The sequence below is a fragment of the Telopea speciosissima genome, chromosome 3 (genome assembly GCF_018873765.1).
Source record: "Telopea speciosissima isolate NSW1024214 ecotype Mountain lineage chromosome 3, Tspe_v1, whole genome shotgun sequence".
NCBI lineage: Eukaryota > Viridiplantae > Streptophyta > Magnoliopsida > Proteales > Proteaceae > Telopea > Telopea speciosissima.
In genome coordinates, this window is record NC_057918.1 from 26,077,962 (window position 1) to 26,105,718 (window position 27,757).

Here is a 27,757-nt window from a genome sequence, read left to right on the forward strand (position 1 = left end):
CTCTGATTCAAATCCGTAAGAAGAATAAGAACAAGACAAGTCTTGAAAATGGCATCAATAAACATGGGAGAGTACAGATACTTCTGTAGAGACAAGAAATGCAAATACCCTAAAGAATCTCCAGACATTCAAAAGGCTACAGATTCTATCTAGATGATTAGTCAGATATTCAAGAAGTTATCGGTCATCCCTGACCTTGAACCCGAAATTAAGAGTAATACCCTTATCATCCATAAAAGTTTCAAGTCAGTTGAACTGGGGTTCACTATTAGAATTTGATCAACATAAAGATATGAACAATTTAGGATGGTTTTAGTGTAATCACTTCCAGAGGGTGGACCTTGGTGCAATGGTTAGGTTGCTCCATTGTGGTCACGGGTTCGAGTCTTTGGAAACAGTCTCTCTGCGAAGCAGGGATAAAAGGCAGTGTACATTATGACCCTCCCCAGATCCTGTAGTGGCAAGAGCCTCGTGTACTGGGTATGCCTTTTTGCCCCCCTAGTGTACAAGTTCTCACAAGAGTGAAGGAAATTTCTTGGCAGCTTATATCTTGATAGAGGGCATGGTCTCCAACAGAATACAATGGCTCAACAAGATTAATCTATCCAACCCCAATACTCGGTCAAAATAAACTCGAACAAAACATTTGACATCTATGCACAAATTCTGTGTTTTATATCCCATTTGTTATATTGACACCTTTTTGTTTTATCGCATCCAAGTACTAATAAATTTTAAGCAAGAGTATTTGATAATTCATAATTTGACAGAAGACATTACCTCCAATGCAGTGGAATGCAAAACCTAATTTGTCAAATAAACAGGATGAGGCTTCATTGGGCATGCACAGATACAAATCTTTGGTGTCTTAATTATAGCCTTGTTCTTAAATCCAACACCAGTATTCTCATGGAAATCCTAAGGCACTGAAACTAATAAGAATATGACAATCAAACAAAATCTGTGCGACCAAATTATGACAATGAAATGACAAAAAGAGCATGATCAAGGAAACACAAAGAAAAACATTCAAACTAATAAAGACTCTAATATGCTCCACTTGACCTTGTCATTCCAGCCTGACTCTTGCTTTCATCGCCATAAAGGTAAAACACACAAAAAGGGCAAATGTACACATGCTAAGATGGTTACTTCCAGTCATGGCAGTAGATGCATTCTGAAGGAATTATATGCATGCGCTATTTTTCTTCCATTTCCTTCTTCTGTAAATAAAATTAAAAGCTGAATAGTTCCTGATGAAATAGCAGATCAACACCACAGATATGTATTAAGGCAGCTAACAACAAAAAAAAATAAAAATTTATTGATTACTCCACTTAAACAAGTCCTTTTAGTCGTCATTGTCCAACAATAAATCTAACTCCCACGTTGAATGTTGAAGAGACTACGGTGTTACAAAACAAAAGTTGTCCAGGTTCTTTCAAAATAGTTTACAATATGATAACTAGAAAAATGATGCAGAAAATTTACCTTTCCGCTCCCCCTTCAACGCATTCGCTGTGAGCCTTACAACAGGCATCGAAATCATCGCAGGGCTTTTCTCCGGGATAACCACTCCATCCTACTCCACAGAATCTCCCGTAATGAATCCCAACAGCTGAACTTGAGGAAAAACCAACAAACAGTGCAAGGAACTTAGGTTCAGAGATTAAATTCAAGTTCTTCAAACAAGGAAACTAAAGTTAGATCTGGAGAAGGTCTTACAATTACAGTTCTCAATGACATGACCTCCTATTCATAAATTCAGAAAATATTAGGGTTTTAGAAACCAAACAGACTGGAGGAGAATGGGAAAATAAAAAAAATGCAGAAGAAGTTGGTGATCAAAGCGAGATCGAACTGAACCTGGGGATTCGGACTTTGTTGAGCACTCGGCGTTAGGCAACGACGAAGAGTGTTGGTCACTTTGAGAGATCTACACCCAGCAACACTCCCTAGCTGCCACCTCGGCTGCTACTCCTCCGTGATTCTCTGTACCCTTTCTTTCCAATTTCAGTTTTAAGGGGAAGCGCCTCTTGGCGTGGTGGTGGCTGCCAGTACAATAGGGTGCTGGCCTAAGTCCAAGGGTGAGGTTGCGGGTTCGACTCCCCCCCCCCCCCCCATTGGATGTTAGACATCCTCATTTTATCATAAAATACAATGAAGCACAAAAATACAGTTAAGATACAACTATCCAAGTCAATATACAATTTAATGCTTTACACTGTAATTTTGAAGCTAAATATATTCTTTGTTACTTATTCCAACTTTACTAGAACATCCGACAATCTAAAGTTTCTCACTGCTCTGCTCTAAAAAAAAATGTGTTAGATGCACCAGAGCTTCTTCACTGAATGATAGGTCCGATGGAACGACAAAATGTTTTTAACTTCATCTTTATTAACATAGAGGCTCTCCATTAACTTCGTCTCTATTAACTTCTCTATAGAGAGACAATTACTAATATTTATGAACAATTCTTAAAAATAAGATAAAGCCCTGAAACACAGAAAAAACTCAACTAAAATAACAAAGCAAACACTGAAAACAGATGCTGGCTATGATTGATAACAGCATACAAGGTGCTAAAAATGATGCCTAAATTATTACAAACACCAAATGCCTCATGCATTACCACTACCAAAAACACAATCTAAAACAATTATAGTGGCTCCAGAAACGTTGGTAACTACCAACAAAGGTTCATTTGAAAGTATATCTAATGTAGCCTAGGTGAAATAAATCTCACTTAGGACCAGGTTCTGTTTTAGGGTTGGCCGAATGGGCAGTTTAGGGTAACTAGGGCAAAATTAGGGTTAGGAATGGGAGATTGAGTTACGGTTTTATTGGGTAATGGTCTGCGGAATTTTAGGAGTCTATTAGAATAGGTTTTAATGAGGTTTGAATAAGAAATAGAAATTCAGAAATATTAGGGTTAGGGTTTTGGGTTTCCAGATTTAGGATCTAAGCTGAAACTAGGGTTAGGAGCAGATTTAGGGGCTGGGCTTTAGGTCGAGTTTTCCTAGCAGAGAGGGGGTGGTTCGGCTGGACTTTGGTGGGGTTTTGATGGCTGGTTAGGCCTAGGCAGATCTTAGGGTTTCTGGGTTTTTATGTTGAGGGAGGGAATTAGGGTTTGTAGTGGATAGGTGAGGCTGCAAGTGAGATCGAGTGGGAGGGTTACTGTGATGGACCTGTGGTTAGGTTTTGAGTGTAATCTGATGAGGGAATAGGGCTGTGATGAATGTAGATGAAGCTAGGGTTTGGGGAAGTCGATTAGGTTAGATGGAAGTAAGAAGAAGAGATGATAAAGTTGCAGGAAATTGTAACTCTTACTGGAATTGCAGAATTTCAGCAGCAGCAACCTTGAGGAACTTGAAGGAAGCAGAAGACGAACCTCCCGATCTGCAAGATGCAAGGAGTCGCCGGATTACTCCAGCCCTAGCTCTTGATATTACTCACAAGGGGCCTTGATATGACACACAAGACAGAGAAGCAGCAGCAGTCATGGCGGCAGCAGCAAGAAGAAACAAAATTTCAAACATAATAGGTGGGGGAGCCTCCCACGATTCTACTATTTATAATAATAAAGGGGGGCCTAAAGGCCTTACAAATAATCAATCTAAAGCAATCCTAATCAGATTAGGAGTTGGGATTCCTAATCTGAATCCTAATTATAAAACATAGAATAGACTTATACTCTAAATAGGAGTATAAGTGTAAACAACTAAAACAAATAAAATAAAATACTAATCCCTCTAAAATCGTGGAGGGGAACTAAGAAGATAAACCATGAAAAAGACTGTTTTAACCCTAGGCTAAAAGAACAAACAAATAAAAAGGCTCCAACGAAAAAATCAAAGAACAGCCAAATTAATCATGGTTTCGGCTTCTGCATCAACTCTCCCCGACTTAGAAACATTCATCTCCGATGAATGGGTGAAATCCATGCAACGCTCTGGCAACTTGGGGCTGAGCTTGTTGACTTCATGAATGGGAGTCCACGTACCATGCTTGTGTGAAGAAACTCGTCCACGAACCTTGTGATGAGGAGGAGGAAGTAACATGTGGGCAGCAGCTTCAACACTTCCCTGGCAGAATTCTGTTGAAGTTATAACAGTGGGAATATGGTCTTCAAGTCGTGGGGCCTTCTCTTTGAAGAACCAAGGGGGCATCACAAAATCAATGTGTTCAACCTCCAAAGGGTCTTCAATATTTATAACCTTCTCATTCAGCCCCACCTCTTCAAGAACAGCAACTTGCTTGATACTGTCTCCCTGTGAAATGTTCCCAATTACCTTGTCACAATCAACCACATCATCCATGAGAACTGGAGCAATTGTATGGACACCTTGAGCACCACCATCTAGATCTTCAAGGTGACGGTCTAAGTCTTCATCACTATCAGGGGGTAGTGAATATATGCCATGCTCATCGTGCTCTTCAGAGGTTTCCTCTGCCTTGGCAGCCACATTAATAGGTCTATGCTTTTGTGGGCAATCTTTGGCATAGTGCCCAAGTTCATTGCAATGGAAACACTTGTGGGGTTCATTGCTGTCCATGGAAACTTTACGTTTATAATCAGCACGTGGAGGACGGGAAGAACTACCAGCGGAGTAGCCTGATCGAGTAGGACCAGCAGTAGAATTTCCAGTTCGATTGTGACTAGTGGTAGTAGATTTGAATGCTGAAAAAGTTTTGACAGTACCCTCAGTGGAAGAATCAAATCCTCTATTCCCAACCAATAATTCTTCAGCCTTCAATGCCTTCTCAAAACAATCCTTGACGTCCAGAACATCCACAACGCCAATAGCCCCGAGGATGTCGGATCTCAATCCCAACCGGAATCGGGACAACATCCGGTAGCACTTTCTATTGTGTCGGCGAGATGAGAGAGAGTCAAACTTTTGCATGTACTCGGATACGGTCATGTTCCCTTGACGAAGGGAGTTGAATTGATCTTGCATCCGAGCGGTGTAGTGTCTTGGTAAGTACTTCTCTTTCAAATCATACTTCATATCCTCCCGGTTGGTAGGTGCTTTACCTTCACGTTCCATGTCCCGCTCTGCCTTGCGCCACCATTCTCGAAGCGTAACCAATTAGTTTAGTGCGTGCGATCTCATCTTTCGGTCTTCGGCAAATCATACCGATCAAAGTAGTCATCTAGGGCAGCAAGCCGGTCATAGAATTTTTGTGGATCACCATGCCCATCATACTCTTTCAATTCTAGCTTGACCTTCGTGTATCGAGCTGCCGGTTAGTAGCTTCATCTCCGGTGAAGTAGGACCTCAAATATTCCTCAAAGTTAGGTCTTCGAGGTGCTTGATAGTTCTGTCCCCTGTCTTCTCTGTAGTCATCTCTGTCATACCTACGTCGATCCTCGTAGTCTCGGTCATGTCTAGACCGATCTCTATGGTCCCTGTGACGTGCGGGATGACTTCTATGATATTCATCCCTTCCCGAGTTCCATGTACTTGAGAATGAACTTGGAATCTGTCTTCCTCTACATATAGAGGGTTGCTTACAAGAGGCACAGCTTGCCTTTGTTCTATTGTTGTCATTCGATCACCAAGAACTTGCTGGTCTGTTGAGATCTTCAGCATAGCCATGATTGCAAGGGAATCAAGTTGGGGTGGTCGTGTGGGATCCATAGCAGGGCTGCCATGTTCAGCCATGGCTTTGATACCAATTTAATGTAGCCTAGGTGAAATAAATCTCACTTAGGACCAGGTTCTGTTTTAGGGTTGGCCGAATGGGCAGTTTAGGGTAACTAGGGCAAAATTAGGGTTAGGAATGGGAGATTGAGTTACGGTTTTATTGGGTAATGGTCTGCAGAATTTTAGGAGTCTATTAGAATAGGTTTTAATGAGGTTTGAATAAGAAATAGAAATTCAAAAATATTAGGGTTAGGGTTTTGGGTTTCCAGATTTAGGATCTAAGCTGAAACTAGGGTTAGGAGCAGATTTAGGGGCTGGGCTTTAGGTCGAGTTTTCCTAGCAGAGAGGGGGTGGTTCGGCTGGACTTTGGTGGGGTTTTGATGGCTGGTTAGGCCTAGGCAGATCTTAGGGTTTCTGGGTTTTTATGTTGAGGGAAGGAATTAGGGTTTGTAGTGGATAGGTGAGGCTGCAAGTGAGATCGAGTGGGAGGGTTCTTGTGATGGACCTGTGGTTAGGTTTTGAGTGTAATCGATGAGGGAATAGGGCTGTGATGAATGTAGATGAAGCTAGGGTTTGGGGAAGTCGATTAGGTTAGATGGAAGTAAGAAGAAGAGATGATAAAGTTGCAGGAAATTGTAACTCTTACTGGAATTGCAGAATTTCAGCAGCAGCAACCTTGAAGAGCTTGAAGGAAGAAGAAGACGAACCTCCCGATCGCAAGATGCAAGGAGTCGCGGATTACTCCAGCCCTAGCCCTTGATATTACTCACAAGGGGCCTTGATATGACACACAAGACAGAGAAGCAAAGCGATCATGGCGGCAGAAGAAGAAGAAACAAAATTTCAAACATAATAGGTGGGGAGCCTCCCACGATTCTACTATTTATAATAATAAAAGGGGGCCTAAAGGCCTTACAAATAATCAATCTAAAGCAATCCTAATCAGATTAGGAGTTGGGATTCTTAATCTGAATCCTAATTATAAAACATAGAATAGACTTATACTCTAAATAGGAGTATAAGTGTAAACAACTAAAACAAATAAAATAAAATACTAATCCCTCTAAAATCGTGGAGGGGAACTAAGAAGATAAACCATGAAAAAGACTGTTTTAACCCTAGGCTAAAAGAACAATCAAATAAAAAGGCTCCAACGAAAAAATCAAAGAACAGCCAAATTAATCATGGTTTCGGCTTCTGCATCAATATCTCCATCAAGTTTTAAGACTGACAAGTAGAACCAGAATATTCCAATAATTACTTTTGCAGAGTAATTCATGTAGGTTGTAGATGATTGATTAATAGCTGATGTAGATCAAAACATAAAGGAGAAGAGGCCAAAACACTGTTCACGTCAACAGTGTCACAGCCCTTTATTTTGCCTGGGTGAGAATATTATTAGAAGATTCTGTGGGGCCCAAGATCAGATTGCATGGTGCTTTATGCGTGGGGATTTAGAAGTTCAGTTTAGTTTCTAATTTCAGATTTAGAAAATAGAATTAAGTTTCTGTTTTTAATTAGACTTATTCTATTTTGAACCTTGCAACTTAGAGTTTCTACTTTAGTTTCATTACTTGTAAGTTGTAACCCAAGCCTCAGCCTTATCAGGGACTTTCTTATTTTTTGTTTTTATTTTGGAGCTCAATCCTTAGGCTTTTATATATTGTAACCTGCCCATAGAGGCACCCCATGATTTAATTGATGAATGAAATTTTGCTTGAATGCAATGAATATTCTCATGTCCAAATTGGTTGTGATTTGAAGGCTGAAGGACCCTGGCTGAGAGAGCCTAATCCACCTATCTCCCCTACCTTCTAATTCTCTTCTTCCCAATTCTCTCCATCACCAATCGAAATTCCCTTGTGCTGCTACCTGTTGCTGGATTACTTCAAGTACTAGAGTTCCCTTTTAAAGGCTGCAACACCAACAACCAAGGCTGTTGCTGCTACTGTCTTCCTCATTCGAGTGCAAGCTGCTGTTGTTCTTGTACTTGGATTCCTGCTGCAACATCTGAATTTGATATCTCTATATTCCTCCATCAAACCTTGCTGGGTTTTCAAGCACAACACCACACCTTCATCCCCTCCATTCGATCCCCACTTCTACCCCATTCCATTGGCTGGAATCCTCCATATTCACAAACCTTCTATTTTCATTCCACCTTCATAACTTCACTTCCATCCATCAGAACCACATCAAAATTGCAGCAAAGCCTTCCCTCAATACGCCCTACACTCGATCCAAACTTGAGCCCCAACTGGTGACTGGTTTGGCCTGCAGAATTTTAGTTTTTTGTGTTGCTGCCATGTCTTCTAATTCAACCATCAGAACCAAGTGAGATTTTCAGCAGTGCTTCTACTCCATACAAGCATCAATCGATCCAAGTTTGGTTGCATTCCAGTGGCTGGTTTGGTTTGATTTACTAAACCTTCTAGTTCTGATTTTGTTTCTAATTTGATTTTCTGCTGCAACCTATCATCGATCCTACTGTAGAGTGGTTCTTAGTTGAACCCCTTCTACATTAATAGCTGATGCACATACCATACCCTCTTGAGTCTTGATTAATCCGCATTTCTACTCATATTAAAGTGCTTGCAAACAAATCAAGGCAAATGAACTACTTTGATTTGGCATTTACCCGGGGGGGTGGGGGTGGGGGGAGGCTAAAACAATCATGAACAAAGCAGATGACATGATAAGCAAAGTAAAGGAACCTGGAAATCAGAAAGTTGGTCCTTAGTAAAAAAAATCAGTGCATCTAACTAATGGTGACAAGCAATTTTATGATACAAAATGGAGAGGAAACCAGAAAAGGAGCAGCTACAAGCTGAAGATTTGATTTTTTATAAAATTAGAGGCTGTCATGCACAAGAGTTATAATTTAGAGTACTACCACTGAAACCTCAACTGCACTCTTAAGAGTCTTGCGGTTAGGACCTCAGCTGCTAGACTAAGAACCCCTTAAATATGCCACACACAAGGATTACACATTTACTTAACAAGATACAGTTGGAAATCATGGTAAAAGGTACCTTTATGTCCACATGATCAAGCTACTTTGCCTTCTATCCAAGCTAAACCAAAAACAAAAACGGAGAAATAAAAAAGCATAAAGAGAAAATAATTTCTGCCCCCAGCTTCATCAAAGCTAACATTCAGGACTTAAACCCTATTACATTGTATTTGAGCTTGTATAGGCTGCTACCATGAAAAAGAAAGGTAGATAAATAAATTCAAGAAAGGAATCCCCCATGAGAATAGGCATCCCAAGCGCCACAAACATATAGGGACCTTTAGTGGTCCTTTGGACTGAAATCTTGATGGATCATTTATAAAATATCATACAGGAAGGATGCCAACTTGACAGATTACCTAATAGGATTAATTGAAAGAACAAAAAACTTGGGTTATTAATTTATCCAATTAGCAGATCTTTCATTGGCTGCTCTTCTAGATGAGACCCATAGAGAGGTGGAACGCCATCCCAATATGTATGTCACTTTCTCCTGGATGAACCTATACAAGGGAAGAAAATAATGAAACAGAAGCATATCTCCTAATTTGAAAGAAATTCAAATGGGAAAAATGCATTCTTTATAGGAAAATTACACGCAAAGATCCTCTCCATAAGCTAAAAAAATGATATAAAAAAACTGATTGTGATCGTGAAACTGCACCAAACAACCCATGGATGATCTACGCATCAGCACCAACATCTCTTGCTTGCAATTCCTCCTCTACTAATTCCTTTGTTGCCCTTATAAGACCCCTAATGTTCCCACTAAGAAACAAGCCATTATGTTTCATTTCTTCTAAGAGTTTCTCTGATGTCTTCCAGTCTAAAGCCTTGAGGCAAAGAGACTGAATCAACTTATTATACTCATCAAAATTTGGCTGGACACCAAATTTCTTCATCTCACTCAGCAACTTCAGAGCCTTATCAAATTCCTCAAGTTTGCAATACCCACGAATTAGTATATGGTAAGTAATAGGGGTGAGCTTGGAATGCTTCTTTTTCGCTTCTGATAGAACTCTACATGCTTCTTTCATATGACCACCCTGTGCATAACCACTCATAATCACATTATAAGTGTACACATCAGGTCTTAGACCCCTACTCTCCATCACTTTCAACAGCTCCATGGCCTCATCCATGTCCCCAGCTCTAGAAAGCACACTGATGAGTGAATTGAACACTGCATTCCCAGGAGGTGGGCCTTCATCAATCATCTTAAATAGCAAGTCCTTTGCTGCTTTCACATCTTTTATCCTACATAGACCACGAACAACAGATGAAAATGGCTTAATTGCGTACCTACGTGCTTCTCCTGAAAAATCATGTAGCAACTCAGCCGCTAACTGAACAGTTTCATCCTCTCCACATAGAGAATTGATCAGAAAATTAACAGAAGATCGAGGTGGGTACTTGTTCTTCTCCTTTGCCATCAGATAAACCAAATGTGCATCTTTAGCCCTACTTCCTTTGCAGAAACAACATATGGTCTTACCAACCTTCTCAGAATCAGGTAAGTTTCCAGTGCTGAGCATCTCCTCACAGACAGACCAGGCCCAATCGTAGAATGACCGACAACAAAGTGCGTTAATAGTAAAATAGTAAGAATCTGCATTTGGATCACAACCAAATTCTTCAAACTTGTTAAAAACTTCTAGACCAGCCTTTCCCTTGCCCAACTTCCGGAACAGATGGATCAACTCATTAAGAATATCAGTGCTTAATAAAGCATTCTCCTTCTCTCCAATCTCCTTGACCAAATCCCATAAAGCGTAGGCATCTTTCTTCCTCACACTAGCACTGACCACTCGAACAAGGGTATCAACAACCCGAGTACCGATAGAAAATTCAGGTTTTTTCCAGGCCCATTTGAAAAACCCAATTAAATTCTCACCCACCATAAGTGGCGTCTGGAGTACCCTGACAACGAACTCCTCATTTACCGTCAAATCCATCTTCTCCAGGCTTGATTCTAAAGGCTCCTCCAAAGTACTTTGAAGAACAGATACAACATTCTCGAGTTGTTCCAGATCAATCTCGGGTATTTCGACCGTGGTTTCTTCTATAGATTCTTCTGAGGCAAAACTGCTTACTCGATCATCACCATCAGCAGTCTCACACGATGAAAAGCCTTGGTCTTCACCTTGAACAACCTCTTTATCGGTAGCATTTTCGAAGATTTCCGAAGAAGCATCCAATTCATGAGAAACAAAACTAGCCTTATCTGCAAAAAGGACTGAAGAAGACTCTGAATCTTGCGAAACAAAACCATTTTTTTCATTAAGAACACCATCTCTTTCTGTAGGTGAAGAAGCACCTAATGAATCATGAGCTTCGTCACTTGAATCAGGACTATTAGAGGCTGAATCAAGAGAGAAAAACCTAGGGCTTTGATAAAGGGGTTTGGTTTTGGAGACCGAATTTGAGAAATGTGGAGATGCAAATCGAATTACAATTGGGGCTTTCAATGGTACCACGTTTTGAAGCGAAGGAGCTAAACGGCTTGACCATCTGAAGAGAAGAGCACCAGCTCTGAATCTCCACATCTCTCTCACTCAACGTTACAATGCGAGGGTTTTGGAGTGAAGAATGAAAGATATGAGAGTGCAGAACAGGAAGGGAGACTGGGAGAAACTAGAGAGAGCAGAGAGGGAGAGACAGAAACGAATGGATTATACTGACAGGCAAGAAACCACTCTCTGGTCGTGTAGCGCCTGCACGTGCGCGGGGACTCGTCAATGAGACCAGAGTCACATCGTTGGTGAATTGACATCTGAGGACTTCCAATCGTTTGGGATACGCTGCCTTCTATGGTTGGTGGCACATCATATATGCTCAACAGTGGTTCAAAGTATCAGTATCATATCGCGTATCAGCCGATACATTTTGTTTGGTACCATCAAACCGATACCAATAAGATATCAATACGGATCAAATGTATTGGTAAAAAGTGGATAATTTTTTAAATTGACCCCTGAATTCAATTCAACCAATCCATATTGGTATCGATCGAGACTAACATGAACATGATAACTAAAATTAGGGGTGTTAATTCCAGATTCACACTGGTAGAATCGACCTATCCCGATCAGTCAAAACCTAAAACTGGCACAATTGAATAATAATAATAAACGTGTCAGGTTTGAGAACCGATTGATTATTATTCAGTCGTTCCTAGTCCAAAAGTGAAGTCTGACAGTTGTTCGACTGACTTGACCGATTGATGTCTACTATAATATATTATGGGGAAAAGAATGCTATCTGGTAGTGAGGTTTCTGGGCCCAAACATAGGAGATGTGCTATCTAGTAGTGTGGTTTATGCGCCCAAACACAAGAGTACACAGAATTACTGTCCAAATCTTCCTGAAATAAAAAATTCATCCATGTTGATGCCCCTACACGCACTCTCATTGGCGGTTTGCGCTAGTGCAAGGGCTACACGACTAAACGATGTTCTCTGCCCAAAAATCTATTACTCAAATAGAGTTTTGGTATTACAAAAATAGGAAAAGGAATGCTACCTGGTCGCGTGGCCAGCATAGCTCCTACACCTAGACACAGTACCATCCTATCCCCATGGAAAGTACCGCTCTAGCCCAATGGAAAGGCAAAAATCCTGCCTAGATCAATGCTTGCGCATGTATTCTCATTGGCTGCGCATGCACTCTCATTGGCGCCTGTGTTAGTGCAAGAGATACACAACTAAACAGCATTCTCTTGCCCAAAAATCTATTACTCAAATAGAGTTTGGGTATTACAAAAATGGGAAAAGGAACGCTACCTGGTCTCGTGATAGCATGGCTCCTGCGCCTATAGACACAATACTGCCCTTCCCCCATGGAAAGGCAAAAATCCCACCTAGGTCAATGCTTGCGCTTGCGCTCCCACTAGCCAGTGCGTGCAAGCTCTAGAGGTTGAGGCAGCGATCTCTTGCCCTACAAAAATATTCAAAAGAGCTTTCCTATTCTCTGTCCAATGGAGTTTTCTACATTTTCGCAAATAAGCACCAGAGCACAGTAACAACAGCCCACTCACCACGCACCCCATTGCTTCGTTGCCCTATCATGAGGGGTTTCCACACAACATTCACACCCAGCAAAGAGAAACATCAAAATTTAGGAATGCACATCGATATTTTTATCCCTCATTTGGATTTTGCCGACGGTCCCTGGAAAATAATCCTCTCCAATTCCCTAATAGTATGCAATGCGACAGTGCTAAGTGGAGATCTTGACACCTAGCAGCTCAGGCATCCAATGGTCCGACAGTCCCTAGCATCACCAGTAGTAGCGCCTGGGAAAGAAAGAAAGAGAGAAAATCACAACCACACATGTAGGTATGCAATGGAGTCTTAATACATATGACACTCGGTCTTAAAACATACCCTTACCTTCTATTATTTGGACTCAACCTTGTACAATGGAAAAGGGGGGGGGGGGGGGTTACGAGACTTAACCAAAGGAGTCCAGATCATGTAGATTTATTTGCAAGCTACATGTACCCAAGGATTGAGTTGGGGTAAACCCTACCTACTCCAGACCCAACATTTGTCATAACCTTTTTTTTTTTTTTTTTTTGGTAATGAACATTTGTCATAACCACACCTCCATTTAGCACATAATTTAGTTGTTACAGCTTGTATGTCTAAGATCCTCAAGGTATGTAAAATCAATGTTGGAGACTTTATTTTTTATTAGTTAATTATCTTTGGATACTCATCAGTCTCCTGTATACAGTATACCCCCATCCCATTGCCATCCCTATAATGACGAAACCCTAAATAATAAGTGGTGAAGAGGCTTGACTTGCACCACTCCCGTCCTTGTCAAAGGAAGTTACTCTTCACGAACTCGACAATGACAATGATCAAAAATTAAGGTAGGGCTTTCATTTAATATGGAGAAAAGTTCTCTATGGGGTGGGGGAGTGTATCCCACGCCCCCAAGGGAGGGGGGGCGGAGGGATGATGACTGCCCCACCCTCATGAAAGGCGGAAACCCTATCTCATATGATGCCAATGCGTGTGTTCATTTGCCACTGTGCGTGCACAGAGGCCACCCTCCCCTCAGAGAACGCAGACCCCACAAATATTAAGAATACGTCCATCGCCACTTCTTTATGCCTTTTAAGAAACGGGGAAGGATTACTAGGCAGCCCTAATACAGAGATGAATCTTAGCAGACTTTGGTTATGCCACTTGGAATTTTAAAAAGAATTAGCCAAGTGGTAAAATTAAAGGATTGAAATATAGAAAATTATTAATTGTAACAAATGTCTGTTATTTTTTCAAATGTCACAAAGCATTTCTTCTATCACGTGGACAAATGATCGACTGTTTACCAAAAAAAAAAGACATAATTGACTATACTGGAGAGGAAAAAGAGAGATGATATGTCCATTCTGACCGTTGGATAGAGAGGACATTGTCTAGATTAACCATGTGTTGAATTTCCAAATCTAATTCAATCAAATAAACCCCTTTAGTGATGACACAAATCCCGTTTATATCCATGCATGTGCACTAGTACTCCAGATATTTCTCTGCACTCTCTCAATTCTTAAATGGAAACAAACTATTTAGATTAAAAAATATATAAAAAATAGATGACAATTTATCTTGTGATTTTCGGTTTTGATTATCGGAAACATCATCTTCCATTGTTACATGGAGAGGTAAAGTTTGAAACTTGACATATGGCTAATCCAAACCAATCGCTACATATCCAACAATTAGAATAGTCCTATACCTAGTGGCAGAAATTGATGCACCAGAGTCATTATACAACTGATCAACTGCTTAACTGGCCTGAGTAGGCTTTCAACTTTTTTGATATACTGTGAATTTGGACTCTGGTATAGGCTTAGAAGGCTTTGTTGGACTGGGGCATTTGTTGCCAACAACTTAGAATCCTCTCCACTTCCTCCTGAGCTCATCACCTGGGATTGAGTTTTCCAAAGAGGTTCCGCTGCAGGGAACTTGTAAAGGATTTCCTACCCATGCCCACCTTCAACCCATGCATAATCCTTGAAGGAGTACCAGTTTCAGACTGTTTAGGGAAATCCTTTGTCCTTCGAGAAAGATTACCACCCATAAAACTTTTGCTACCAACAGTTCATCGTTGGGGTTGTTTGTTGCCAGCATCACTATATGAGGCAAAACAAGTTTTTGAGATTCTTTGAGCTTGATCCATTATGAGCTTTTAGGTGTATCTTCTGATTGTATGGCTCCTCATTGCTCATTTCAGAACCAAGTGAAGTCTTAATCATTGAGGAAACACTCGGTCACTCAATGGAGGGAGAGTATCTTCAGTTGCTCAGTCTTGTGATAGAGGAAGCGTCACCTTAAAGAGCTCTAGTATAGAGAGATTATTTGTATCCCTTACTTCAGAGACCACAATTTCCCAAAGTTCAGCTCCTGCACACTTACAGATTCCATAATATAATGCAACTCCAGTGTGCTGGAACTTTCCTGAGTTTCGACTCCCGTGGCAGATGAAAACCTTGAGGTTGCAATAGCTTCTCCCCCAACAAGTGGTCTGTAAAACGGATCTTACTGAATCATCCAAACTCTTAATAGACTTTCTGCGTCCTGGAAAAGGCTGACAAGTGGGGTGTTAGCGCAGCCATATTTTTCCAAAGAGTCATCAACATCTTTCAGTTTACCTGATTTCTACCAAGTTGTCCTCCTTCAGAGTCTAAACCATCAGAAAAAGGAATGCAAAATAACCTTTCTGTTCACTCTCGTGACTTCATATTTGATAGAGAAACCTGATGATAAACGACTCCGATCATTCTGGATTGATGATAGGCTTAGGGAAGATATTCTGTGTAAGAAGCCCACTCCTAGAACCTGTTCTTCCACTCACTTTTAAATGGTCCTCTTCACTATGAGAACCCATGCCATCTGAATCATCAAATGCAAAAGGTAATAGGTCATCTGACTGAGAAGGAACTCCAGATTTTGTTTACCATCTGAAGACTTGGAAGGGGTTGCAGTTCTGTGACAAAATGTTATTCTGCAATAGGCTTCTTTTCCAGGACTTGGTTCTATTTTCACTAGGGCTCCATGTGTTTGTATCTGTTGAGAGATGTCAAAGTGATTCTCTAACTGGAGAAAGGAAACAGCAATTGGATCCATGCCCATCATACTTGGTCCCTAAATCAGAATTCAAGTCATCATCTGAACCAGATTCATCAAAAACTATGAGAGGATAAATTACTAGACCCAGTTTGCTAGGAGCCTACTTGCAATTACTGATGAAATAGTTTTCATCAACATCATTCCAATATCTTTTAGATATGACATCATCAGCACTTACATGACATGAAGTAGATCTAAAAGACTGCTTTCTGATTCTTCCATCCCCAAAATTGTCATTGTACTCACTTCTTTCGTTCTGTTGTTAATGGTAAAAAAATTCTACCTCGGATTGTGTTGGTGACAATTTCGGTCACAAACTTCTTGTTGAATGCACAGACGTGCCAGAGTCACAAAGACTCAAGAAGTGTGGCTTGATTGAAAGAGTTAATCCAACTTCTCTCAGGATCTGTGGATCGTCCTCCTACCTCGATTGCTCCAAGGACTTTTGATGAAGGTGAATTGTAATACCAAGGAGTTTTCAAATGGGAACAAAACAAATAAGCACTGATAACTGATATCAAGATTGAACAAATCGCTCTCTCAAACGATTGCGTACATGAAAATGATCCCTGGAAGGGATTGTTACTCTAAGGATCTATGGACTAAGACTACACTAAGTTTACTCTACTTCTTAAGATTAAAGATATGTAAATTCAGGTTTTGTTTTTGACGAAGAGAGTCCTTCCTTCTTATTCAAATCTTCTATTTATACTGGGCAGTTTCATAACTGATCAATCCCACGTTCTCCTAGCAGCGGTTGTAACTTCTTCTCTGACCAGTCATAATCACCTGTACCGGGACTTCACAGACCAATCATAACCGTTTTAGTCATAATATAATAACAACTGCCTTGACTTAGCCCAGGTGAACCGTCCAACTTGTTCTGACCTTTCTTGGCCTGTGTTACTCCGGGCCCAGTTTTTACTGGCCCTGCTTCTTGACCGAAATAGGGTACAAACAGATTGGCTAGAAGACTTTCTTCAAAAACACCTTCTCAGGAGTTACACCCTGCAAACTGAGGCTGATTGACTCCACTGTGAAAGAACTTTTCTAATAGCATCTATCCTGTTTTATAGAGCTAGTCACTGATGTTTCATTGTCAAGGGACGCTATACTAGACTCTGAAGAAACAGAATTGCTAGATCGTCCCTTAAAACGAACTTGGCCACGAAATATGTTTTCAGAGGCTCCTGATGATGTATTTTTTCTATTCCTATGTTATTCCACTCCTCAAAGCTCCCATGACTCTGTTGCAAGCCCCCATGGCAATGGCTTCTCTTCTCAACTACTCATGATTCTAATCAGTTTTTTTTCATCTTTAGTATTAGTTCCCATCCATTATGGGTGGTTTATAGAGAGAGAGAGAGAGAGAGAGAGAGAGAGAGAATGGGCCATTATTCATGGTATAACAAACAGAAGGTTAGGAGGGGGCTGTTGTATTGCACTTCTACACATGACACGTGAGAAACATCAGTTATTCTTGAGTTTTCTAAGTTCATAAAGCTTGAATAATGGCTCTTTTGCCATGCGGTGCAACGCTTTTAGGACAAAATATGCCACAGGAAATGGATAGCATCATGATTAGATTCTAAAAAACCAATAATCTTGTAGTGTTGTCCAAACAGCAAGCTAGAACACTTCTTTTACTCTATTTTATTTTCCTTTTGATAAGGCTGTTTATGTTATAGTTTGAGAACAGACATGGTAACTATGGATCATAATATGTAATTATTGAACTCATGAAGGAGGGCAAGCAGGGCTCATATTAGATCTTGACGGACACTGGACAAGACATCAATGGATAGTTTACGGATGCCCAATCCAAGTGATAGGCTAGAAAAACCAGAACTACTGTAGATGTTATGCAAATCAATAGAAATTGTTAATGGATATTTATGGAATTTAATTTTGAGATGAGAAATAGATTGAGTTTAGGGTCTTGGACATGGTAAGGAAAATTTTAAAGAGGATAAAAAGGAAATTAGAGAAAAGAAGAATAACAAGACAGGTTATACTGGGATCACACAACTGGATCTTTAAGTATCATAGCTAGAGGGTGTTGAAAGCATCACACAATCAAGAGATTCTGACTGACCAAATTTTTAAGTAGGATGATTCCAGATTACATTTAAATTGAATGGGTGCTGGGGTTTGCCAATTCAATTGTTCACCTACATTCATAATAAAGGGTAGCCCCATATAAGAGTGTTCTCATTGTCTATTTCAATCTACTCAAAGCATCATTACATTGTTGACATGCAGAAGTGGATTCCAACATTTAACCTGAAAAAGTATGTTTCTTTTCTTTTCTATTTACTAGTAAAAAAATTTCTTTTACATGTTATAAAACTGATTATTGAGTTCATGAATGCATTCAACTGGGGCTAACAATTAGAATTTGATCAACAATAAAGATATGAACAATTTAAGGTGGTTCTTGTGTAATCACTTCCAAGTTCTCACAAGAGTCATGGAAGATTTCTTGACAGCTTATATCTTGATAGAGGATATGGTCTTCAATAGAATATGATGGCTCCAACAAGATTCATCTAACCAACCCCAAATACTAAGGACAACACTTAGTTAAAAGGTTGTGTCAAAATAAACTCAAGCCAAAACATTTGACATTCACACACAAATCTGTGTTTCACAACCCCATTTATTATATTGACACCTTTTTGTTTCATTGCATCCAATGGAGTGAAATGCAGAACAGAATTTTTTTAGCCAAACTTGCAAATAAACAGGATGAGGCTTCATTGCAAATGCAAAATTAGAAATTTTTGGTGTCTTAATCATAGCCTTTTTTTTCTTAAAACCAACACCAGTATTCTCATGGGAAACCTAAGGTACTGAAACTAATAAGAATATGACCATCAAACAAAATGTAAGCAACCAAATCTAGAAAATGATCAAGGAAACACAAAGAAAAGCATTCAAACTATTAAAGACTCCAATGAACTCCACTAAATCAGTTAACCTTGTCATTTGTGTTTGACTCTTGCTTTTGTAGCTCCTAAAAGTAAAACAGAAAGAAAAGGGCAAATTTGCACAAGCCAAGATGGTTACTTCCACTCATGGCAGTCCATGCATTCTCTGAAAGAAATCAATGCATCCACTATTTTTTCTTCCATTTCCTTCTTCTGTCAAAAGCTGAATAGTTCCTGATGAAATAGCAGAACGACACCACAGAGATGTCTTAAAGCAGCTAACAACAAAACACACTTTAATTAATTGTTTAGTCCACTTAATCCAGTTCTTTTAGTCGTCATTGTCCAACAATAAAACTAAGGAAAGCACAAAACAACAGTTGTCCAGGTTCTTCCAAAAAAAATCACAGTATGATCTAACTAGAAAAATAATGCAGAAAGTTTACACTTTTTTCCCGCGCATTCGTCGTGAGCCTTACAACAGGTACCGAAATAATCGCAGTGCTTTTACCCGGGGACAACCACGCCATCCTACTCTTCAGTTCTCGGCGACACAGGTTCTACTGCATTTGATCTCCAATTCATAAATCCAAAGAATATTAGGGTTTTAGAAACCAAACGGACAGGAAAAGAATGGGAGAAACGAAAAAAAAATGCAGAAGTTAGGGGTCGAAGCGAGATCGTACTGAACCTAAGAATTCCGACTTGGGAGAACACTCGGCAACGACGAAGAGTGCCAGAGACGACAGCCACAATGATACAATAACGTGGCCACTTCGAGAGATCTACACGCGGCATCTCTCCCTAGCTGCCACCTCGGCTCTGCTACTCCTCCACAATTCTCTGTGCCCGTTCTGCCCAATTTCAGTTAAGGAATTTGAGACATTTCAAATCGTATTATTCCTTAACTACCCCGGCTCCCAATAGCCACTGCCTTCCGAACCCGACCCGATCAAGGGCTTCACCCGTATGCGTTTTTTAAAGGACAAAAATGAAAATTAAGAAAAAAAACTTAAATCACAAAACCCCTAAAATTCCACTTTTCCCACTCTGCCCTGTTTTCATGCATTTCCAGCAACTCATCCCCAAATCGGGTAAAAAAGATAAAAAAAAACCAGTGAAGACACAAGGAGACTTGAGGTCCCTAAACTCCTCTTTCCCTTCGGCCTTCTCACTCTGCGGTGTTTTTTTTTTTAACTCATCCCCCAATCGAAAGGAAAAAAACTAAGAGAAATCTAAAGGCGAGGTTGCGAGAATCATTGAATCATTGCGGCTCAGATATGAAGTCTGAACTCTGCGGCCCTGAGGTTGAACTTTTTTTTTTTTGTTTTTTTCGACATCCAAACATAACCTTAGTTTGGTTGTGGAGCATCGGGTCGAATTTCGGGTATCGGATTTATGGAGGAGTCAGAGAGGGGAAGAGAAAAACCTTCGGGGACAAAGGGGACATTTATGGTTTACGGAAAGAGAGCCTTCGTAGTTTGTTCGTAGAGACGGCGAGTTTGGTTGCCAACCTGTCCGAAGAATTGAATGAACCTCTAAATTGACTCTTCCTCCCTCTACCTACACTTCTAAACCTCATTTCTTTCTTTCCCGAACCCTAAAAAGTTCTTGTTCTGCAACTTCTCTTTAGGTAATTCTTCTACAAATTTTTGTTGGGTTCTACCTCTGCTGTCTGTGATCTTCTCTTAATAATCACGTCATTGCAGGTGCAAACTTACTGATTTGATTCTTTTCGAGATGGAGGCCATTCCTGCTACAACAAACACTGCGGTACGTCCTCGTGGGGAACTCTCTCTTTCGCGTCTCCGCAGTGCGAATTGTAACGGCACCATGTGAGCCCATACTATCCCCTTTATGTATCTTCCTTTTTGGCTCTCCCATCTTAAAGGATTTGTTTTGTTCGAAATTGGATTGGTGTATCAAAATAGTGTGGGTTGATTTGATGTATATTTCTTTATGCATCATAGCGGGAAATGTTCTTAATGTTGTTTAATGATTTTGTAAACTTTAGTAGCTTTATGGTTCATTTTATTATAATTTTTAATTTATCCCCAAAGAATTTTGTTAATTCAATGTTATAGCAAACCAAATGATATTCTGTTTTTAAGCATATGTTCGCTTCTGTTTACATTTTTTCCTTTTTTTTTTTTTTGGTATCTCCTTGCTGACAGTCTACCTGATGGGTAACTTTGCTTATCTTCCCTTTAAGGTTTAATCCGATGGTGATTGTTTCTGCAGAGCATGTCGACGATCCAAGTCATTCATATCTGCAAGTTGCCTTTCAGCTGAAGGATTGGGGCGCCTTGATAAGTCTTCATTTCAAGCGTGTCAGCTCTCATATTGTAATTCGGCTGATAAAACAAATGGACACAGAAACCCACTTGGGCAAACATTTTGCTCTGTAGGAGTGTGTACTTCAGGTGAAAATGCTTTGGAATCTCCTTCACATGCCACAAATGAGAAGGTTGGGGTGCTGCTTTTGAATCTTGGAGGACCGGAGACACTTAATGATGTTCAACCATTTTTGTTCAATCTATTTGCAGACCCTGTATGTTACTTGATCCTCTTTGCAATGTACTCAGATGACCAAAAAATAGGCATAATAAATGGGTTATAAATCTCAAGAGTACTGATGAATGATAATCTAATAATGCCTCATGACAGGATATTATTAGACTTCCCAGATTATTCCGTTTTCTCCAACGGCCACTGGCTCAACTGATTTCAGTTCTCAGAGCTCCAAAAAGTAAAGAAGGTTATGCAGCCATAGGAGGTGGATCACCTTTGCGAAAAATTACAGATGAGCAAGTGAGTCATTCCTCATCATGTGATGAAATAGCTTGGTTAAATGAAAACTCACAACAATTACTTGATGCCAGTTAAAGTCTTATTTAGGCAAATGGGATAATGCTTAGTTGAGTTGAGTTGGGGAGATTATGTTGTTCTGCTTTTGTGTAATTTTCCTGTTTATATGTGTGGGCACTGGACTGAATGGTTAAATACATCTGTTTCAGGCACATGCACTGAAAATGGCTCTGGAAGCAAAAAAAATGCCTGCAAATGTATATGTTGGAATGCGATACTGGAACCCTTTTACTGAGGAGGCAGTTCGTCAAGTGAGCTCTCTCTCTGATTTATACAACGAAGTTATACTGCAAAATTTCTTTCTTAATGAATTTTGTCATAGATTTATAGCTGGCTTCTGATTCACCTTGTAGTATGAAAAATGTGTTCCTTAAGCACCAAAGCAATAACTAACTATATGCATCTAGCATCCAAACCACATCTAAGTTTGTTGAATGTGTTCAATAAAGAAATAAAACATAAAAAGGGCAATCAAGTTTGTAGGATAATAAGCTTCTTTAGCAATGAGGTTCTTTTTGGATTTAAAAAATCATTTGGTCCATCTAATCATTGACAAGTTGAATGGATGAGTCTTCTAATAATTCAATCAAGCCTTTTCAATTGTGAGCAAGACATGCAAGTAGTTTGCATATTTGATTGAGATTCGTAAAATGAAAATGAGTTGAAGGTTTCAACCAAAAGCAACTAAATTTCATCACCAGGTTTGAACACCAATATTTTGCACTTGTACATTATTGCTTTTTTTTTTTTTTTAATCATAATCATGAACAGGTATGATACCATAACTGCAGATTGTTATGTTCTGAGATGGAAATGATTGTGGGTGTCCTATTGCATGAAACATCTTCATCGTTGGAAATTCTATATATAATACCCCAGTCAGCAGGGTGGTCGAACACTTTCTATGTGCATTTTGATGAGCTATTTATGTTTGTAAAAGCACCTGCGTTTTCACCAATACTGTAGCTTTTCCTTTTTGACTGTTAGGTCTGTAAATGTATAAGCAAAGTATTGAATGCTAATATATACTTGATTTGGAAAATCGATACAGTGGATTTTAGTTCTTCTTGTGATTTTGAAAGGAAACAAAAATGACTAGATTCATGTGGAATTTCAGGTTCTATGTGGGGTTGCATGCTTGCATTTAACAAGTGTGATTTAGTCTCAGAACTAATTGAATCATCATTAGTGATAATTTCTGCTTTCCGTGACAGATTAAGGAGGACAGGATTACAAAGCTTGTTGTATTGCCACTTTATCCTCAGTACTCCATCTCCACGAGTGGATCAAGCATCCGTCTTCTCCAAAGTATTTTCAGGTGGAGAACTAAACTGTTTCAGACTTTTCAGTTTATAAACTCCATCTTTCTGTCCTTGTAATTGAAGATTTAAGCTTGTTCACTTTGATCAACTTCCACTGAATTTGAGTTGTTTGTCAGAGAGGACTCATATCTATCAAGACTGCCAGTCTCTATAATAGAGTCATGGTATCAGCGTGAAGGTTATATCAAGTCAATGGCTAGTTTGATAGAGAAGGAATTACAGAAGTTCTCCAATCCTGGGGAGGTTAGTTTGCTCTTGCTCAATTGCATTTAATATATTATACTGACAATTTGTGGAAATAGAAGTTATCAGTTTTGGGTCATATCTTCATGTTATTCTGTTGGTGCTGCTTTAGATAGGTTCATAATGTTCACAGTAAATTGGCAGGTCATGATATTCTTCAGTGCACATGGTGTACCAGTTACCTATATTGAGGATGCTGGAGATCCATACAAAGATCAGATGGAGGAATGTATTTCCTTGATCATGCAAGAACTGAAAGCAAGAGGAATTAACAATGAACACACTCTTGCTTACCAGGTCAGTTTGAAATATGAGTTCTTGTTTTCTGTCTTCCTTTTTTTCTAGGTTTTTCATGCTTTCCTGCCATAGAAACATTCATTCTTATCTGGCCATGCATTTTCTGTTTCTTCTTTTTTTCCCATCTGTTAGATTGTGACCAACTTCTTTCAGCTTTGTAACTCTCACTGTTATGATATGCCAGAGCCGAGTTGGACCTATACAGTGGTTGAAGCCCTACACTGATGAAGCTCTTGTTGAGCTTGGCCAGAAAGGTGTGAAGAGTCTCGTAGCGGTCCCAGTAAGGTATTCTATTGAGATCATAAACCACTTTATTGAACTTACTGATAATTTAATTTGGAATTTGTAATTTATGCCACACAATGTTTGGGTTTCCTCTAGGTGCTTAGGTTCTTGGAGATTGTTGGGAAACAAATGAGAAAATCTGTCGTTTACTTCCCAGTCTGACTCTTGCTTTATGTATATATTGGCCTACTAACTATATTAGGTGGGTAAGCTCCAAGGTATTTAAGACAAATCATGGGTTGGGTTAACTCACAAGGTATCTAAGACAAATCATGGGATGGGCAACAAGTCCACAAGGTATCAAGTATCAGTATAATAGCAAATTGGGAAGCTAGTTTTAAGAAACGTCTATGAGATGTATTAGAGAGACAATGGATACGCTAAAGATACACATGATAAGCTTAGAATACATGCAAACTAGTGTTTGAAGCACAATACACCATAAATAAGCAGTATATAATGATATGTCATATATAATCACCAGAACATAGAACTATGAGTCGAGTGCATTCAAATCAAGGTTCTAGGTTTCAGTTTTGAGTCTAAATATTTCACGAAATTGCGAAAATTTTGGTCGAAACCTTGAAGGTTTCAATGGATGGTTTTGAAGCCCAAATGGCCAAATTAGGTCCCGAAAGTTCTAGGAAACCCTATTTTAGACTCTCTAAACATAGTGGAACCATTATATTTGGAAAAAAACACACCCAAAATGTTAGTTTGACTTCAGACCCAGGTAGGTAGTATACCTTGTATGTTGTTGTATACATTCCCTAATATGACATATTCCATACAACTTCGAAACTTACACAAAACTTTCACAAATGCTGTAAATCGTCGAATTCGATGCATTTTATTACTGCTCAACAATTTGCTCCATGTTTATATGGGAGTGATTTCCCCCCTCCCCCTCCAAAAAAAAAAAAAAAAGGTTTCCACAGACCTTAGAGTCTAAGTCAGCAGAACCAACGAAATGGATTGACATTTCTACCCATTTTGTTCGAAACTTTACATTTTGCATTAAAGGTTTGTAACTGAAATGATACCAAAACCACACACATTGTTGAAATTTCGCCGAAACTGTGAAATTTTGACTGAAACCTTGCACTTTTTACATTTCGCGTGGAGTTTCATTTCAACATCTTGCAAAACTAAAATATTTTGCAAAATTTTGTGGCAAAACTTTGAACATTAATTCAAATAATCATGTTCATAAGTGTGCATTTTGTACCCATTTGATCATTCACATACCTTCCTGCCATATGTTCCTTTTGTTTTGCTACCCTGCCCCTTATTTTCTCACAATATTGCCATGCAATGTCAGCTTGTAAATATTTTTCTACTTAATTTAATGCTTCTTCTCATCATTAAAAAAAAAAGAGTCAGCTTGTCAATGTTTTGGCGGTATCTTCTTTTTCAAACCTTTAATGAGAACTGACAAGTGCACTATGAAACTTTTAAGTATGCAATTTTTATAATTTTCCAACTTTATAAAAATTGGAAGTATTGAGAACAATTGAACATTCACAATTACTTATATAATTTATCAACACACTAATCGTGCATTTATAGCAAAAAAAAGCGGTCAATTTATGAAGAATTTCATGTATTTATAAAGATTTGATTCATAGATCTAGGTTATTTTTCAACCCAGATGTGATCCTTAGCCCCCCAAAAAAAGAAAAAAAAAAACTACAAAAGCATGGATTTAACATACATCAATCTGGAACTTCCACTTCAATCTTCGACTCTTCTGCACAAATGCAGTTGAGTTCTTCTTTGATTGATCACTGAAGGTCATTTTAACCACTAGAAGGCTTCTCAAGTTCAAATTTCAGCAGATCTAAGCTCCAAAAAGATTATCATCCTCAAATTCGGTTTTCTAACTGTTTTGTAAGTCTATCTCTAGCTGTATCAAGGAGTATTGACCCGTTTCGAGTCGCATTGACAAATACCAGTCAATACAACCCGATACAAAGTCCCTCCCCCACCCCAACACAATAATGTATAAAGCCAATATGGTTGATACATATCGATACTTGACACCTTGAGCTCTCTGGCTTACCCACTAGCTAATTGTTTTCCAAATTAGTTCCAATGATTTTTCTGTAGATTTTGACTTAGAAAAAAATATTCTGTAAAAACTTTGGTTCATCCTCATCCATTTGTGGGCCTTAGTTAATGATCTGTTGTTATTCAAGCAAGGATGTTTTCATTAATTACAAACCTTCTTGTTTTATCGTAGTAAATATTTTTTCTGATTAGCTATTGTCAATTTCAGCTTTGTAAGTGAGCATATTGAGACTCTGGAAGAGATTGATATGGAATACAAGGAACTGGCTCTTGAATCCGGCATTGAGAACTGGGGTCGTGTTCCTGCCCTTGGTTGCACTTCTTCCTTCATCTCTGATCTTGCAGATGCTGTGCTTGAAGCCCTACCTTCAGCAACTGCCATGTCAACCAAAGAAAGCACAACTAAGGAAGCTGAAACTGATCTATTGAGATATGCAATTAATTTGTTCTTTGGTTCAATTTTAGGTTTTGTTTTGCTTTTGTCACCAAAGCTGATCTCAGCATGCAGGAATAACCTCCTTTGAGGAAGCATGCACTTACAAACCTGGTTTTGTTCATATTAAAATTTACATAGAGCAACTGCAAAACAATGGTGGGTAGCCAAATATATGGTACCTGAGTTTTGGATGAGTTTAGAGAAATAAAATTGCCTTCTTTGGTAGTTCTCTTGCAATGCTCTACAGGTACAATTGTGTGACATGCCTAGACGATGACCACACTGTGATTCGAATTGGACCATGATCTTCTGGGATTAATTGTTCCACTCTGTCCTGTAATGGCTGCCCCTTTTGAAAAAATTTCAAATTCTAAGGAAACTAGTGAAGGATTTAAAGGCCGCCTGTTTTTCAAGATCTGCCCTTCCATTACTTGGGACAAAATGCTTTTCAAATTGGAAACTTAATGCATAGTGACAATAAATGCGAGGAAAAATGTGGTAAATTTCTAGGAACCTATTGCATTATTCATAAAGTGGACAAACGATTTGTGCTTGTGATTTAGTGGTAGTTAGATGCATAGTTGATTAGTTGTCAAGGCATTGCTTAGGTGATCGTCTTTGCATCTAGGCGTCTGGACAACTAGTGTCGCTTTGCATCCAGGTCTCCTCCAATGCCTTGTGACAATTATACTTGGATGGTTTGATCATTATTGTCAGGGAATTGGTATAATTTGTGATTTCTGTTTGTTTAAAGTCATTGGCAATGTCAAAACAGGTTTAAACAGAATTGTTAGGGTAGTCTGAATAAATGCCTTCTTCACTTAAGCTCAAATGTGGTGGACATATATATATTCACATAATCTCAATGTGGTCATATTCAGACCAATGCCGGTGGCAGTTCATTAGTGATCCAAACTTGTCAACATATATGCTAACATCATCATCCAATTATGTTCATTATCAAACGACTTTGATATTCCCAAGTATTACAATAGAGGATAAAAATGTTTGAGGAAGTCTACACTCAATAGGAACTCTACAGATCCTTGCATCCGACCTATTGTTTTTCAAAATCTCTCTGTTTTAAGAGAGGGGGAAGCATTTACGCTTACCCTTTCTATTTTTCCAAGTTGATGGATGATTTGGGAATAGAGAGTCGTCGCTTGGTGTGATGGTAAGGTCTTGTTACCACCAGTGGAGTGGCATGGGTTCGAGTGAAGGGGGTGTAAGGCGGCTTACCATCTACCTCTCCCCTAATGATATCCCTAGTATGAGTTGAGAATGTCATAGGAAATCTCCTCTTCTAGGGCCAACTCCCTGTGTTATTGTAGCAAAGCGAGGCTTTTCTCCGATTTTGTTTACACACCATCCCTTCGCAGTTTCGGTGAGTAACCGCCAGTGGCTGCTGTTCTTATCCCAGACCCTGCGAAACATAGGAGCCTTTGTACACTGGGTAAGGCCCTCTTATTGATGATTTGGCAATCTGACTTTCAAATG

The 27,757-nt window shown here is 39.3% G+C and overlaps 2 protein-coding genes and 1 long non-coding RNA gene across 3 annotated transcripts; 1 reads left to right on the top strand and 2 right to left on the bottom strand.

Annotated features, from left to right (window-relative positions):
• Positions 1-867: 867 nt before the first annotated feature.
• LOC122654387 lies at positions 868-21,193 on the bottom strand. Its single transcript, XR_006331900.1, has 3 exons — positions 21,112-21,193; positions 14,664-14,673; positions 868-879 (listed from the first exon to the last, which is right to left on the bottom strand). It is a non-coding gene; the product is annotated as an uncharacterized LOC122654387 (long non-coding RNA).
• On the bottom strand, positions 9,232-11,247 carry LOC122654385 (pentatricopeptide repeat-containing protein At3g02650, mitochondrial-like). Its single transcript, XM_043848453.1, has one exon. It carries the CDS (start codon positions 11,211-11,213, stop codon positions 9,351-9,353), a length of 1,863 nt encoding a protein of 620 aa, XP_043704388.1. The 5' UTR covers positions 11,214-11,247; the 3' UTR covers positions 9,232-9,350.
• LOC122654386 (ferrochelatase-2, chloroplastic) lies at positions 20,465-26,485 on the top strand. The gene is made up of 9 exons (XM_043848454.1): positions 20,465-20,574; positions 20,981-21,290; positions 21,407-21,550; positions 21,757-21,858; positions 22,822-22,925; positions 23,046-23,172; positions 23,317-23,469; positions 23,654-23,754; positions 26,033-26,485. Exons 1-9 carry the CDS (start codon positions 20,480-20,482, stop codon positions 26,346-26,348), a joined length of 1,452 nt encoding a protein of 483 aa, XP_043704389.1. The 5' UTR covers positions 20,465-20,479; the 3' UTR covers positions 26,349-26,485.
• The last annotated feature ends 1,272 nt before the right edge of the window (positions 26,486-27,757 follow it).

Excerpts from the sequence above, each read along its gene's own strand:
- LOC122654385 (XM_043848453.1), bottom strand. The coding sequence starts at position 11,213 with ATGTGGAGATTCAGAGCTGGTGCTCTTCTCTTCAGATGGTCAAGCCGT.
- LOC122654386 (XM_043848454.1), top strand. The coding sequence starts at position 20,480 with ATGGAGGCCATTCCTGCTACAACAAACACTGCGGTACGTCCTCGTGGG. Across the intron at positions 21,551-21,756 it reads GAAAAATTACAGATGAGCAA|GCACATGCACTGAAAATGGC; the intron begins GTGAGTCATTCC and ends CATCTGTTTCAG. Across the intron at positions 22,926-23,045 it reads CTTCTCCAAAGTATTTTCAG|AGAGGACTCATATCTATCAA; the intron begins GTGGAGAACTAA and ends GTTGTTTGTCAG.